The sequence below is a fragment of the Hoplias malabaricus genome, chromosome 15 (assembly GCF_029633855.1).
Source record: "Hoplias malabaricus isolate fHopMal1 chromosome 15, fHopMal1.hap1, whole genome shotgun sequence".
Taxonomy (NCBI): domain Eukaryota; kingdom Metazoa; phylum Chordata; class Actinopteri; order Characiformes; family Erythrinidae; genus Hoplias; species Hoplias malabaricus.
In genome coordinates, this window is record NC_089814.1 from 13140080 (window position 1) to 13156824 (window position 16745).

Sequence of the window (16745 nt, forward strand, 5' to 3'; positions counted from 1 at the left end):
ATTGCAAGCTACTAAGTAGTATTTGTTGTTTCTATGTGTGGGAGGAAGGATGCACTTGAACTTTTTGACCCTTTAAGCTGTAGTAAATGTCAATAAGATTGTACTAATGGGGGAGACACTAAACTAATTTATGCATCACTTTCACCCAGTATGATACTTGTTTCTGACTGAATAGTTCTTGAATTTATTGTATACTCTGCAAATTGTCGCTCTCAGATGAAACATCTGTATGTTCATTTATGTCAATATTTAGTTTGCCATATTATTTAAACACAGCAGCTGTGTGAAAATGTAATGATGAATGGACCAATAGAAATGCTTTAAAATGACCTGGAATTCATTTTCTACACTGACTTCTATTGAAAGTCAAGTTTTTTTTCCTTCTCCTGTAAAGTTGCTATTTTGCAGATTCATGTTTTTTATTGGACATCGATGATAAGAATTGTGTGTACAGTGCTTGGGTATAGTGCAAGTATATTTAAGTGCATTCCTTTATTGGGGAATATACAGGATAATTCCTTAGCGCAAGGATAGGAAAAGAAAATAATGAACAGGATTTTCTAAAAAAAAAAAAATTCACCTGCTAACCACAATGCAAAACTTGCTATATCACAGAAACTTTCAGGTAAACAGAACTAAAATTCTTCTTTGTGCTGATCTCATTGAGAAAAGGAAAGTGTTTGGGATTACATGTAGCATACAGATAAGTTCAAAGACTGAATTTTGGGGATTTAGAAAAAAATAGCTGAATGGTAAAGGGCTGAAAAACCAAACAAAGGGTTGTTTATTCAGCTGATGAGGCTTCTTTGTAATTTGTGGTTAAATAAGTTTGTTTTCCTGATTGAACAATAGATAACTTGTACAAAACGGCCTTTCCGAACAGCTTAAATAATCAAGGACAATGTAGTAGGGCAGTTGTCCACATTGTCCCTGAACGCTCTGCAAAATCGTCCCTCCTCTTGTCTTCCTAGTGCAGCAGGATCAGTTCAGATTTTTTTTCTTTTTTTTTTTTCTTTTTTTTTTGTTAAAAGTGAATTCTTTACCTGCACTTTTCTTTAAAACTCAGAATCAGTTCTGGATATGGCCTTTCAAAGTGTGCGATTTAGGTCAGCTTCATTTCTTAGAAACATATCAGCAGCATTTAGAGCTCATGGAATTACCCATTCTCAGTATTACAAGGTAAGTTCTCTGAGTGAGTTTTGATTTTTGAATATGTAATATATTCATTACAACATATGCAGATATTCCCAGAACAATAATCATGCTTTCATTAGTTTTTAATGCTTTTAATAAATTGGTTTTGTTTGAATGATATCAGTAATTCAATTACTGGTCTATTTCTTATCATTTGTGATAGTGAGGGCATTTGACTCATTAATTGATCTGTTAGACAAAATAAATTATACAGAAATCCTATAATTGTATATGCTTGGCTTACTGTGTAATATTTTCGATTGGGCAATTACTTTTACTAGAACAGTGGAACACCTTATATTTGAGAGTATAGTAGTAAGTAATTCTTTGGATTTGAGCAGTCTCCTTTTCTCTATGGAACATGCTGCAATAATGTCACTGTATTGATTTACTATTCAAATAGTCGCACTGTTTGCCAGAGTACACATTAAGTCCACATTGCAACATCAGCTTTTTTAGAGTTTTGCCGACATGAAAAGATCATCTCTGTTTAATCAAAGATATGATTTCATATATAAACCCATTTTCAGGAATGTTGGGACACTGTAAGGTGCAATAAAAACAAGAATAGTTTCAAAGAGATTTATCCATTTTCTTGAAGCGTTATTTAACTGAAAAAAGTACACTGAAATATTTCACTGAAAAACTTGATTGTATTTTGTAAATTTAAACAAATTTAGAATTTGATGCCTGCAGCACACTCCCACAATTTTGGTACTAAGGGAGGGGGGGAGAAACATTTATAGAATATTGAACACATCGTTTTGATGAATTCTAAACATTTGTATATAAATATTTTAAGGAACATCTACCAAATGTCCAGTTTTGTGAGCAAAGTGGTTGTCAAGGCTTTCTCTTTTTTCCTTCAAGATAAAATTGTCAAACAGTTCAAAAAGTACATGTTTAAATGCAAGATTGTGAGAATTTACCATCTACCATATATAATAATAGTAAAAAAAAAAGATTCACGAATTCTGTGGAAATCTCAGTAAGTGTAGGGCAAGACCAGACAAAGCAGTAAGAATGACCTTCAAACCCTAAGACAACACTGCACATTAAAGCATCAAGCTGCTTTGGATAAAAGCATCTGCCAAAATGCATAAATGTAAAATGGCCACGTAATGCAGGCTGAAACACTCATACACATGGAGAAGGTCAGACATTCTATACATAAATGTACGGATCTCATTCCTTGGTGAATCATGAAAAGCAGAATCAGACAATGGTGACCTCAGACTTTTAAGCAGCTGATGTTATTTATGGAACAAGAATTGGGAAAAGTACTACATAAAAGAACTCAACTGTTGACATCTTCAATTCCCAAGCAATTACGGTGTAATAGAAAGGAAGGGCGATGTAACACAGTGGTAAACATGCCTCTGTCCCAACTTTTTTGATGTGTGTTGCAGGCATCAGATTTAAAGTAAGTTTATATAAAAAAAAAACAGTCAAGCTGTTCAGTAAAGAAACAATGAAAGTCTTTTCTTTGTATTTTTGTCCGTTAAGTAAACGATCAGAAATGAATTACATTTTATTTGAAAGTCACAATGCCCAAGTTCAAGTGTTTCTATGGGGGCATAAAACCCTCCCATAGTCTGGAGCAGTGGCTCTGTGTTTTTATAAAATGGGTATCCAGAACTCATCATTCAAAATCAGTACCTAACCTGCTGTCGTGGCCAAATGCAGGTAATACTTTAAAGCAACGGTGTAACGTCTAATGCTCCTTCAAGGTCAACAGAATAAAACATTTTACCAATATCACTATACAGCTGATAAAAATCGCGTGTTGACTTCATATTCTTCAAGCTTTGTTCATGTTCATTGTTCAAATGAGAGGTACACTTTTCCCCTGGAAACTAAAGAAACAGGGATAATTAACAGGCCCCAATTTGTCAATAGACTGTAAAACCAAAACATGTTTTTACTTATAGATCTAACTACTTTTAAACATTTAGTAAAAAACTATCACTCACTGAAGAAAATGGCTGAATGCTCCTTTAAAACATTTGCTAAATTACCTTGAAATAATAAATTGACAGCTGAAGAATGAGTGTCAGTTTATTATTGGAAGTCCATTAAACTCAAAAGGAGGAATCGGTAATTTTTTTCAGTTATTTTTATTTATTCTTAAATACCCATATTACCCATATTACTGACATCTACTGGCCTGGATGCATTAGACATTTTGTACTAAACTTATTTTTGACCATGGCCATCCAAACGTATGTGGTCTATGTCTTGTAAAGTGATCTGTCTTCTAAAAACAGAAACAAGGGCCTATTTCTTTTTGCAACTGACTCTGAAGGTGACTGACACTGATCTCTGAATGTGTTGGTTGTGATGGCAATTTGTGTCCCATTTCCTCAGCAGGAATGCAGTAACAGCTGCTGGTTTTCCGCCTCCCACTACAGAAATGCATGTTTCTATGTCAGTCCTATAGAAGCAGTGCAAGATATTCCAGATGGATCCACTCTGCTGGTTGGAGGTATGAGCACAATCCTATTTTGTCCCATTTTAACAATGAAAAACATATTCCAACCTGGAAGCAGTTCAAGGGGCAAATTTTCACAGCAGCACTGGACTCGTTTAACTCGACCACAGATTTGTAATGGCAGTTTGAAACATGCCTCGGTCCGCTTCCATGAATTAAGTGCTTTAAGGAAAATTGTGTTTTACCAACTATGTCCTTAGGCTCTATGTTCACTTAAGTCTTAGGCCCCATCCACACAGATCCAAATATTTTTTATATCATAGTTTATATCATATTTTTATCATAGTTTATATTATATTTTTAACACAGTTTATTTTTCTCTCTTTTCAAAAACATATTAATCCATGGATTACAGACTACCAAAATATCTCGGTCCACATGAAAACAAACAAATCATCACTGTTGATTTCCTTTTAGTATGAGACCAAAGCAGTTTCCTGAAAACATGAGTAAACACTGGACATTAAACATTTTCTTGCCACACTACATTAATAACAATTTCTGTCGTCTGGGCATTGTGTAAAATTATTATCATATTAAGCTTTGTGTGAGGGGTTTAAAAGTACTGAGTGCAGTTTATTCTCTGCCACACTGCAATGTAATGTACAAGAAAATGGAGTCAGTCTCTATGCAAACAAAAAAAACCTAGTGGTCTACCGTGTAAATCTTGATGCATGCTCAATTAATAAAGAGAGAAAAGACGTGGAGCTGCATTCATCCTTTCCACACAACCACAATGATAACAGAGGTTTCAAAACCTAACAAGCTGTGGACAGAAGGCCAAAATGCAGATGAGACCTTTCAACATTTTGAAAACAGCTGTTCAGATTAATGTAGACAGGATCTTAATAAATTGATGGTTAAAGTCCCGCTGCAATAAATGTGCCTTTAAATTAGTTTACCGTTCTTGCAAGTTTTACTGTAGTGTTACCATATCACATGTTTTTTTTCACTGAAAACACAGCCTTCCTCAGATAAAAGTGATTTGTTGGTAATTATGTTTCATCATTTAAGGTTTCATCATTTAACACTGAACTTTGGTAGCCGAAAATTAATTTTTTAGAAAGAATTTTATTTTATTATTAGAATTTGCATGCTGGCTTATTTAAAAAAAAACACAACCAAGGAGCCAGCATAAGACATAGATAAATATGGAATGGAAAAGTTGAATAAGAAGCTAACTTTGGCATGGAAAAATCATTTTCACACAAAGTGGATCTGCATTCTCTGCTCTGATGGGGCACCGTTCAATATATTAAGGTTGAGCCGATGGCATACGTGACTCAGAACTAATCATTACTAACTAATCTTTACTACCTGATCTTCCTTCACATCAGTGTCCAAAGGTCTAGTTTAAAGTCTTTCCAGAGGAGCGAAGAGAGACAGACTCGCTGTTGAGACACTTAATTTCAATATTACATTAGCAGGTGTTCACAAAGGTTTGGGCATATTGTGGGCTATGAATCATTCAGTTACTCCAGTAATGAAATAAGGAACATGACTAAATGTTATGTAATGAGTGAGGAAAGGGAGTCTGGAGCCCTTAATTCCAGTGTTGTGCGGTCAAAGCCAAATGTTTTGAAATGGAGGCTTTTTAATATAAATCTGGGCTCACCCAGAAAGTGTTGAATAAAACTATTGCCTATTTACACATGGAAATCCATTGTAGACCACTCAAGGACCCTGTTACATAATGCAGTTAAAAGGAGTTTTCTGCCTGTTTAAGCCTTGTGGTGAGTTACATAGGAAGCAACCTCAAAATCTTCTAATTATTTTTTCCAATCAATCAAACTAAAAAGGATGTGCTAATAAAGTGCTAACATTAGTGTCTTATAACTACATGTTGATAATTAATATAATATAATAATCATACACAGTTAGTACAAGGCTAAAACTTCCTTTGAAGTGTAAGTGAATGTGTATTTTTAGAAGCAGAATGGATTCTTTTCCAACTGATAAGATGTTTTCGCCTCCCAAGTGCTGTTTCCTGTATTGATGTCCCTTCATCACGTGTGTTTTTCACTGTTCTATTCCAGGCTTTGGTTTGTGTGGGATACCAGAGAACCTCATCAGCAGTCTGTTGAAAACAGGAGTCAAACAGCTCACAGCTGTCAGCAACAATGCTGGGTATAACACTTCATCTCTGTTATCATAATGAGGAAACATTACGTTATGATAAAACATTTCTCAATACATTACCTACAGTGGGTTCCTGTCCAAACATTTTAGACAATATAAAAGGGAAATAGCTTTGTCCAGTCCACAGACAGGAAAGACAAGGTCAGAGCAAAGAGGGGGAGACTAATATGTCAAATCTATAGTTGCAAGGAAATCGGGTCAAATGTAATGTTTGGTTTAACACAGTGGGAAACAATACTAAATGAGAAACTGAGGTTTGATTCCCCACGTAGGTAGTCAATCCATACTGTACCTGTAAGAGTCCTTGGGCAAAATACTTAAATCACTCACTAAGCTCTTTTGAATAAGAGCTTCTGCCTAATTCCAGAAATTTAATGTTTTTAATCCACTCAGAGTTGACAACTTTGGGCTGGGCCTGCTCCTAAAGACCAGGCAGATCAAGCGGATGATCTCCTCATATGTGGGTGAGAACATGGAGTTTGAGAGGCAGTACCTCTCTGGAGAACTGGAGGTGGAGCTTACTCCTCAGGTATGCCTCTCAGGTAGAATTACTCTTTTACCCAGAACCAGTTCCGTTTCTTCTAATCAATCATATCATAACTGGGGGCGACAAAGCTGAACTAAAATAAGTCTAGAGTTATTGAGGTGTGTGTGTTCATTTACACAACAAATAAAATTTACCTTCAATTTACATTCTGTATCAACACTTTCTGGACCTGATATTTTCCCCTTTAATTCAATGACAAAAATGTAAATGGAGGTTTTTGTGTTTTTAACTTTGTAAATTTTTCATTTTTAACTTTGTAAATTTTCTTTGTAAATCCTTTTTGCAAATCACATCGAATTTTATGCTTTTTAGTGTCATCTAACTGCCTGAATTTAACAACTGTGTGTCCAAGAAAAGAACCAAGTACATTTGCCTTTATCATTTACCATATCTTCTACACTGTGATATGTTTGGTACATTGGCAGTAAAGTCTATATTTAACATACATGTGTTTAAAAGATCCGTAAAGCTGTGCATATGTTTGCTGAGGAACTTCCCTGTGGAAATGTCTTTAATGAAAAACTTTACAAGTTCAATTCAACTCAATCCAATCTTGCTTTGTTGTCATTACTATACTAATATACAGTTGTACAATACAGAAAACTGTATGGTAGGCCAAAGCTCAGGTGCACTAATAGATGAAGGTTATGAGAAAGTAGTGCAAGGAGAACAGACAATACACAAGGCAAGGTGCATAGACAATAGGCACAATAGACATTAAATACAATACGATAAATACAAATAGGTGCATAAAGGCAGATGTGTGATTTAAGGTGAAAGTATGTTGCTATACTTACAAGTGAACTTTAATGAATATATAGTCCCGTGGTTACTATTGGGTGTTGTGTGTATTAATAGAACAGTACAGTTTGGTTAGGTGTAGTAGTTAAGTTAGACCAGGTCTGGTGTTTGTGAACAGCCTCTTATAATTTCTGTTAACAATTTCTGTTAAGTGTGCTAGCAGCAAAAATGTTGGAAGTATAAAGTATATGTTAATTACAGTATGGAGCTTAATTACAGTAGAGGGGGTTCCAGATAAAGTGCAAATTGAATAAAGTCGTTAGGTAGGGTGACGAGACGTCCTCTTTTACCCGGACATGACCTCTTTTTAGACTTAAAAAATGTCCGGGCGGAATTTCACAAACGTCCGGGATTTTGTTTTTCTAGAGCTTACATAGAATTTCAAGAAGCGTTTCGTTCACAAACTAGTCCCGCCCTCCCCTACTCTGATTAGTTCACTTGAGTGAGAAGGGGGCGTGGTGAAATAGCCTAAAATCTTTGGATTGGACGGTCTGACTGTAGAGCTACCGTTATTGGACTCTGTAAACATTTAATTGGTCAGTCTGCACGTCAGTAGTCCTTGTTTACGTCAGGCAAACCTCATGTACCTACCCTCATATGGAACATCTCTGCCGAAACGTAAATGTAAGTTATCGGATTAATTAAAAAAGAAATTCCCATGTTTTGTGTAGCAAATAAAGGTGTAAAGGACCTAAAAGCACGCATAGGTTCAGCTAAGCATACAACGACCCCACCCTACGTTAAGCAAATATTTTCACAGCATATTGATTCCATATTGCTACATATTTACCATGTGCTGTTAAATGAGATGCATGTTCGAGATACTTCTAAATGAATGGTTCAGTGAGCAATCAAGTATCAGTTTTACACTCTTGAGATCTCTACCTGAGATGTAGAATATCAGCCAAAACTTGTTTAGCGTTCCAGCTACGTAGCTATGACGCTAATAAATACCACAAGTTAATGAACAGCAAAATATTTTCTGTACCTTCTTCGTGCTGTTCAGGGTCACTGGGTGGTGGACATGGTGCCAGTTCATCGCAGGGCAACAAACTCTCACCCGGTTGCTCAAATCTATGGACAATCTCACACAACCAATCAAACTACCAGCATGCTCTTGGACTGTGGGACCAAAAATCTGTTGCACCACCCTGCAGCCCCGACAGACAAAGCATTTCATAAAATACATCTCCAAAATTTCTCTTAACCCAGTCAAATTCAGAACTTCGCTGTGTAGCTGAACTCTGGACAGCCATTTTAGAAAACTGCTGATTTGTGTGACTGCTGATATCTATTGATTCAATGTTTACCACATCACTCAAGTGTCAAACTAAAGAAACTCAGTTGTCTTTTGCTTGTTTAAATGTTAAAAATCAAATTTTGTGAATTAGATTTTTTGTGGAATTGCTTTTAAAAAACAAACATTGCTTTTGACTCCTACAAAGTGGAACGTTTTAAAGACTGTTGTAATGTTTCCCTGTAATGTTTCACACAGGGCACACTGGCAGAGAGGATAAGGGCAGGTGGTGCTGGTATTCCAGCATTCTTCACTGCCACAGGGTATGGCACACTAATTCAGGAAGGTGGCTCACCCATCAAATACAACAAAGACGGCAGTGTTGCCATCGCCAGTGAGAAGAGAGAGGTAGTCTTTTTTTTTGTATGTTTCTCCTCTGTATTTGTAACTGCAGACAGCCACAATCAATGAAAGGATGAATCAGTGCCCCAGATCCAAAGAACTGTTTACTTTAACACTGTTTACAAGTCACACGGTGAGTTTATCTTTGTTTTTGGCCTCAGGTTCGAGAGTTCAATGGAAGGCACTATGTCATGGAAAAAGCCATTACTGGAGACTTTGCACTTATAAAGGCCTGGAAATGTGACAGAGCTGGGAATATTGTTTTTAGGTAAATAGTGTTATTTTGAAATTTATTTGACTTGATTTATTCATTTTTTTCCTCCATTGTTTATACTTTAAAAGCAGCAGATATAATTCCAGATAAGAAAAATGCATTCAAATAAAACTGCATTACCTTGATTTACATTGGTGGCATTAGTGGAGGTTGTGGGTTGAAGTCCCGCTCCGGGTGTCCGCGTGGGTATCCTACGGGTGCTCCGGTTTCCTCTCACAGTCCAAAAACACACATTGGTAGGTGGATTGGCGACTCAGAAGTATCCATAGGTGTTCCTTGTGCCCAGTGGATCTGGGCCAGACCCACCGTGACCCTGAACTGGATAAGCGGTTAAAATGAATAAATGAAGGAATGATTTACATTGAAGTTTAAGATTATTTTCAACCCCAGATCAGAAAAAGTTGGGGAAGTATGGAACATTACAAAAATTCAGTGTTTCATGCATTTTCTTTGATTTTTATTTAATTGCAGACATTATGACCCCAGGATATTCTTTGTTGTGTCTAGTTAACTTAATCAGGTTGTTGATACACATTCACCCCTGCATTTCAGGCCTGCAACACATTCCCAAAAAAAAAAAAGGAAAAACCTAAATAATGATGTGGTTTCAAACAGATGAGTTCAGCAGGTGATTGAAATCATGGTTTGGTACAAAAGCTATTTCCACAAAAGGCAGAAGGGGCAGAAAATCTCCAATCTGTCAACAAAAGCCTGAGAAATGTATTGAAATATGCAATGTTCCTTAAAAAAAAGACAGGGATTTGCACATTTCTTGTTCTACAGTGTATAATATCATTCATAAGAACGATTTAAGAAGTTGAAGGAATTTCAATGTGTTAAAAAGCAAGTGTACAATACTTGTGTATATCCCTCCAATGGCACTGCATTTAGAACCGTCTTTCATCAGTAGCAAATAGCAGGTTGTCAAGCACGACAATACACAGTTACATTCGCAATCACCACTGAAAATTTACTGTACAAAGAATAAGCCATTTTAACCATGTTTGGAAATTGGCATTGACTTCTCTGGGCATCTCACAGTGGAAATAAATATTGTGGTCAGACCAATCCGTGTTCCAGATCCTTTTTGGAAGAAATGAATGTTGTGTGTTCCATAATAAATATAAAAAAGTTTTTAAGTTCAAAAGCCAGTGTCTCTCATTGTATGAGGTTGTGTCAGGGCCTTGCGCAAAGGTAGTTTACACTAAACATGTGTTGGCAGCATTAATGTTGAAAAGTACATTAAGATCTTAGAGCAATATACGCTGCCTTCAAGATAAGGTCCAGGGTTTCCAGGGCCATCCATTTACTTTTTGATAACACAGTGCAATGCCACATGCTGCACACATTACTCTGGAAAAAGAGGGTATATGTACTGCAATGGTCTGCCCGCAGTCCTGACCTGCCCCCAGTAGAGAATGTGGGGAGAATTATGAAACAGAAAATGCAACAAAGACAACCCTGTACCTTAAGAACATGAAACATTTCATTGCTTGGTGTTCTGTTGTGAGAAGGAACAGCAACAATACAAAGTAGTATAAATGCTAACATGAAATTTTGGCTTCATATGGTCTACAAGGAAATATAGGTCAAAATAAAGGGTTTTGTGTGGGTGGGCGTGGGAGGGTTATTTATTTTTATCTAGTATTTTCCATAATGCCCGAACTTTGATTTGTTGATGTAACTTAATTAAATAAAACCTAAAACTTTTGGAGAAATGTGTTTTTTTTACAGCAACAATAAGAAATTCTATTCATTTTAAGCTTCTAAGTTTTTTTAAAATAAAATCGCTCTATTGGAGATACACCCACTTAATCAATATACCACGTTGTCCACAAAAGGCCAGTATATACTTACTTAATGGTACAAGGAAATGTGTTGTTTCTAATGTTTCACACCATTAACCTTAATTTTCTTCACATTTGCAACTGCAGGAAAACAGCACGGAACTTCAATCAGCCCATGTGTAAAGCAGCTAAAGTAACAATAGTAGAGGTTTGTGAATCCTATGTCACTGCTGTTTTCTAGTCTCTTGATTATTTGGGTATGCTGAGGAGAGTTCCTGTGTTCTGCAGGTGGAGGAGATTGTAGATGTTGGAAGTTTTGCTGCTGAGGACATTCATGTTCCCAGTATCTACATAGACAGAGTGGTGAAAGGGAGCAACTATGAGAAGAGAATAGAGGCAAGACTGAATATAATACACTTATACATTTAAATATGTAAAAAGCTTATGTGAAATGTTTTTTGTCTAAATACAAGTATTTATTAATGCTGAAGTATGGAGAGAGATTGGTCTTAAATACTTAACAAATGCGCAAATGTTGATTCACAAATTAAACACAAGTCACAAATATATTTCACAATTCACAAATGAATACATCCCAATCTGTGTCTCACAGTCTGCAGTTTGTACAAATACAGTTACATTCATAATTATATGCGAAAATAAATACATTTTTTTATTTACTTTGCATATATATTTTGGTCCTAAAACATTGGGGAAAACAACGGTGCCACCTAGTGGTGTCTTGTTCGCCTGCGGGCCACATCTGTGGATCAGGCTGCTTTTGTATTTGGATCGGAAATGCAATAGGAAAGTCTCAAAATCCAAAATCCCGCGAGAGGAAATGAACAAATCCACGTCACGGAAAACACGCGAGTGATTGATCCACAAATCAAAAGGCTTCGACTTTACAAATATATGTAATTTAAATTTAAACAAATGTATTAATTTTTGCATAAAATAGTGAAATATATAAGATAAACATATACTTATGAATGTAACTGTATTTATACAAATTGCAGACCGTGAGACACAGATTGGGATGTGTTCATTTGTGAACAGTGAAACGTTTGTGACTCGTGTTTTATTTGTGGATTAACATTTACGCATTTGTAAAACATTTTGTGACTAATCTCTCTCCATACTGATGCCTGTTCCTCTTTGTATCTGATATGTGAAGAAAAGGATAGTTCAGTCGTCCCAGGCAGAGAAACCAAAGCCCAAAGATTCGGATAAAACCAGGGAGAGAATCATTCGACGAGCAGCTCTGGAGTTTGAAGATGGGATGTATGGTATCCTCCATCCTCAGTGTTTCTTTCTGCACCATCTGAAAATATTGCCCTTTGTATTCTGCAAACAGTTTATAACAATGTTATATTTAAATATAAGTAATATATCTTTATAATAGTTCTGAATTTGTTATGGGGCGACATGGTGGTGCTGCAGGTAGTGTTGCAGTCACACAGCTCCAGGGACCTGGAGGTTGTGGGTTTGATTCCCGCTCCGGGTGACTGTCTGTGAGGAGTTTGGTGTGTTCTCCCTGTGTCTGCGTGGGTTTCCTCCGGGTGCTACGGTTTCCTCCCACAGTCCAAAAACACACGTTGGTAGGTGGATTGGTGACTCAAAAGTGTCTGTAGGTGTGAGTGTGTGTGTGTGTGTGTTGCCCTGTGAAGGACTGGCGCCCCCTCCAGGGTGTATTCCTGCCTGATTTCAGGTAGGGTCTGGACCCACCGTGACCCTGAACTAGATAAGCACTTACAGATAATGGATGGATGGATAAATTTGTTATGTGCATTCATGATGCAATAATATATTATTCCAATTTTCTGTATGCAATTTTCTCACTGATATATTTTTATTGTTTTTATAAATACCTTAACTTCATACTTCAAAGCAAACCTCGGTATTGGGATTCCCATGCTGGCCAGCAACTACATAAGTCCTGAAATCACTGTCCATCTTCAAAGTGAAAATGGCATTTTAGGACTGGTGAGCTGCATTACCACACTATAAATCCCAGTGCTTATTAACGTTAAGACAACATAAGCCTGCTGCTGTTCATTGAACTTGTAATAATAAGTCAGCAGAACAGTGATCAGAGTGTAATATTCAATTAAATTATGAGAAGTCATCTTGAAATTCATCGTTTTAAGGCAGCTAGATTAACACACTTTTGTATTTTAAATAGAAACAATAATTTGTTGTAGCCCACTTAAATATTAATGCACTTTATTTGTGTTTGTTTGTAGGGTCCTTATCCAACAGAAAATGAGGTAGATCCTGAGCTGATTAATGCAGGTAAAATTTCATAATGATTTCTGCCATATTTCATTATTTTCTCCCATTAATTAACACATGTTATGTTCAAATGAATTATGGATGTTTATGTATGCTGTTACATAAACTTACAAAAAACATAAGTGGACCTCACGAATCAGAAATGCACAATTAAAATATTGACACTGATCTGTATTGCAGTATTTTTCAGACAACGTAGATGCTGGGTTTTTCAGAGCTCACAATACATAGCATGCATTAACAGTTAGTCACATGTGCTTATTGGATTATGTGGTCAATTGTGTAGTCATTTATGTAGGCTTTGGGCCAATTAGTGCACACATCATTCATTAATTTCGATGTGCTTGGCCTCGAGTCTTATATTTCTAGTGTAATTTGTAGGTATTTGATTATTTCAATGATTTCCAGGGCTGCTTCTCTTGACTTTGTAAATTAATAATTAGTTTTGTTTTGTAGGTTGTCTTACATACCAGAAAATTGGTTATTTATGCCTACCCTAATAGGCTCCATTTCTCTCACTGTGTTTACGCCAGGTAAGGAGACGGTCACTGTTCTTCCAGGGTCTGCCTATTTTTCCAGCGATGAATCATTCGCCATGATCAGGGGGTGAGTTGTGTCCTTATTTTTCTGCATCCTGAGAGGGTGTGGGACTGCAGTTGTGATTGTTAACCTTAATTTATAATATCATATATATGTCACAAATTATTAAATAACAGTGAACCAGTCTTTAATCAAAATAATCAAATTCTTTCTTTGTGTGTGTAAAAAAAACAATCCTCCATAGAGATGTTTACCATTTTAAAGCATTTCTGAATGATTTATTTTCTGACATCTTAGCCACTAGGTGTCAGCTAAATGTCTATTTCATGACATGAAGAAGAAACATTGAGCAAAAATCACTGACTGCTCCTTTACAGGGTTAAAGCAACTTAAATTAACCCCTTTTCTTTTTTCATTCTCTGGCTCCTCAGTGGTCACATTGACCTCACCATGCTCGGGGCGATGCAGGTTTCTAAATATGGAGATCTGGCCAACTGGATGATTCCAGTATGAGATTCTCTTCTCTTTTGTGAATTTCTAAGCTGTAACGTGTCTCACATCCAATGGTTGTTTATTCTGGCATCTCGTACTTTCTTACACAGGGTAAGATGGTGAAAGGCATGGGTGGAGCGATGGACCTTGTTTCCAGTGCTGGAACCAAAGTTGTAGTCACTATGGAACACTCAGCCAAGGTACAGTACTGGAAATAACTGGAAATATACATTCACTATTGCTGTGTTATGAGAACATGCTCACATTACACTTCCAATCCCCTTCACAGGGTGGAAAACACAAAATCCTGGAAAAGTGCACTTTGCCACTGACTGGGAAGCAATGTGTTGACCGCGTTATCACTGAGAAGGTGTGAAACCATGCTACAACTCATAGTATATTAAAGGGACCATATATTGGATTTTTTTTATGTAAAGAGCTTTGAATAATATGCAAACATTGTCAATGATATAAAAAGTTCACTAATTGTTACTTACACCCTGCATATATAGGCTTCTTGAATGAGAATGAATACAGACAGCCACTAAGGAAAAATAATTAAAAATATTGTTTTTTATAAAAACGGTAATAAAACAACAAATGATCACGTAAACATGAAATAGGGCATTTTTAGATGCAACATTCTTCATGGGATTGACTTGTAACTCATTCACGATTAGGAATTGCACCACAAGGGCGCTTGTTCTTATATTGTCCACATGGGGGTGCTATTGTGCTTCAAATAAATGACATTTTGAGTCCTTGTTTTGGCATGTGTATCCACACAAACGTCGTAACTGCGCGTTAGGAGAAGTAAAATGCTAGGATTTTGTGTCTTTAAATGATACTACTCTGTAAATAAATGGAAAATGGAAGCTAAACAAGCCTCACGCCCCCCTCAAACAGGCAGTATTTAATGTAGACAAGACCAAAGGACTCACTCTCATAGAGATTTGGGAGGGGCTAACTCCAGATGACATCAGAGCCTGTACTGGTACAGAGTTTGAGGTAAGTGTCAATCATAAGTGAGTACATTGAGCAAATTAATAGGCTGTTGTAGACTGGATTAGTATAAACTGTTCTGTCTAGATTGATTAACTCATGACAAACAATGTCAATACATAATGACTCATCCAATAGACGAGGCAGAGTACTGGTTGTTGTACTGGGAATGTCATGGCACTTAACCAACAATAGTATATATATATTGTTCTATTTATCTTGTTATTTTTCCAAACCGCCGTTTCCCTCTCAATGTCTTTTTAATACTAAGATACAGTTTTTCTACACACATTGTTCCAAAAATTCACTTGTCTTTTTTAATTATTTTCAGGTATCTCCAAACTTGAGACCAATGCAGCAAATATGATGTAAAATAAATCAGGAGGTCCAGTATTCTGCTGCTGACTTCAAATGAGACCAAGGAATGTAGAAGAGAAAATAAAAGTAGAACATTTCGGTTTAGGCTGGGTTTGGCGCTGCTAACAGAGTTTATGTCTGTACAGGCTTATGAGGCACCATCTACCTCATTTGTGTTGATCCTTTTCAAGCTCTGACTGAATGTTATGATTTTAGATAATAATGAATTACCAGTTCAAATACAATGTTATTATATGTAGAGACACATTATTTGATCAGTGTGGAACGTTAAACCAGGAGGAGCTTTCAGAAGACTGATATTTCTGCTTTGATATCATGCCAGAACTTGTCTCAGTAAGGCTTTGTTTGCTTCATGTGATTCCAGCAACTGACACTGAGTGCCATAACTGCCATAAATAATATCAATAAATGAAAATTTATGACAAAAATATATTAGAGGGCTAACTGGTTAATATACACGGATTCTCCCAACAAACCTAAATATAAGAACCTGAACCTGAACCTGTTCCAGCAGGTTTTGATTATGAGTAACTTTGTGTCTGTGTCATGTCATATATATATATATTTGAAGGGATTTATTATATGCACTCAGTTGAAATGGGTATATTATAATTCATACATTTTTCAGTACATACATTTTTCAGTAATGCTTAAAATATAGTCTTAAGGACGTTGATGTTTGGGTTCTGGTTTAATGAGTCCGTTTTCTACAAACAAAAGGACCTTCATTGCTTTGGTTTGCAAAGGCTCTCATTAGCCTTTCCTCAGTATCAGACTTCGTACGGGTACGTATCCTTTCACACACATAATGTGACATTATCTTCCCCCAGAATATCTGTAGATTTCCAAATAAAAAGAGTTCAATTTCAGTATATACATAATTTTCATAGAGATAAGTGTTAGCTGAATTACAAATGTAGATATTTGAGTTACATTTGAGGCACATTTAAGGTGTTCAGCTTACTGGATTTAGACAGCTGACCTTTCCAACATTTGAGAACTTTTCATCCAAGTTAAACAGTCATTGCACAACTCTCCTTAGCCATGAGAGCAGTTTGTTCCAGTAAGTCGAGCACAAAATGTTATTTCATCATACTCTTCATACTGCAAAACAAGCTCATTTTTAAAGATGAAAACAAAGCAATGTGCTGGACTGGTTTAGTTGA

General features: G+C 36.3%; 1 protein-coding gene across 5 annotated transcripts; it reads left to right on the top strand.

The window, feature by feature from the left end:
- Window positions 1–1037: 1037 nt before the first annotated feature.
- Window positions 1038–16197, top strand: LOC136668245 (succinyl-CoA:3-ketoacid coenzyme A transferase 1, mitochondrial-like). 5 transcript variants are annotated; one of them, XM_066645634.1, is made up of 17 exons: window positions 1038–1179; window positions 3562–3679; window positions 5722–5812; window positions 6218–6353; window positions 8668–8817; window positions 8973–9079; window positions 11020–11080; window positions 11161–11268; window positions 12050–12161; window positions 12764–12858; window positions 13119–13167; window positions 13701–13773; window positions 14139–14214; window positions 14310–14399; window positions 14489–14569; window positions 15106–15207; window positions 15533–16197. In XM_066645634.1, the coding sequence occupies exons 1-17, from the start codon at window positions 1081–1083 to the stop codon at window positions 15566–15568; spliced, it is 1584 nt and encodes a 527-aa protein (XP_066501731.1). In that variant the 5' UTR covers window positions 1038–1080; the 3' UTR covers window positions 15569–16197. The 5 variants fall into 5 exon arrangements, with proteins under 5 accessions (XP_066501731.1, XP_066501732.1, XP_066501733.1 ...); XM_066645635.1 differs by having other exon boundaries at window positions 1045–1179; window positions 3565–3679; XM_066645636.1 differs by lacking the exon at window positions 6218–6353 and having other exon boundaries at window positions 1056–1179.
- Window positions 16198–16745: the final 548 nt, after the last annotated feature.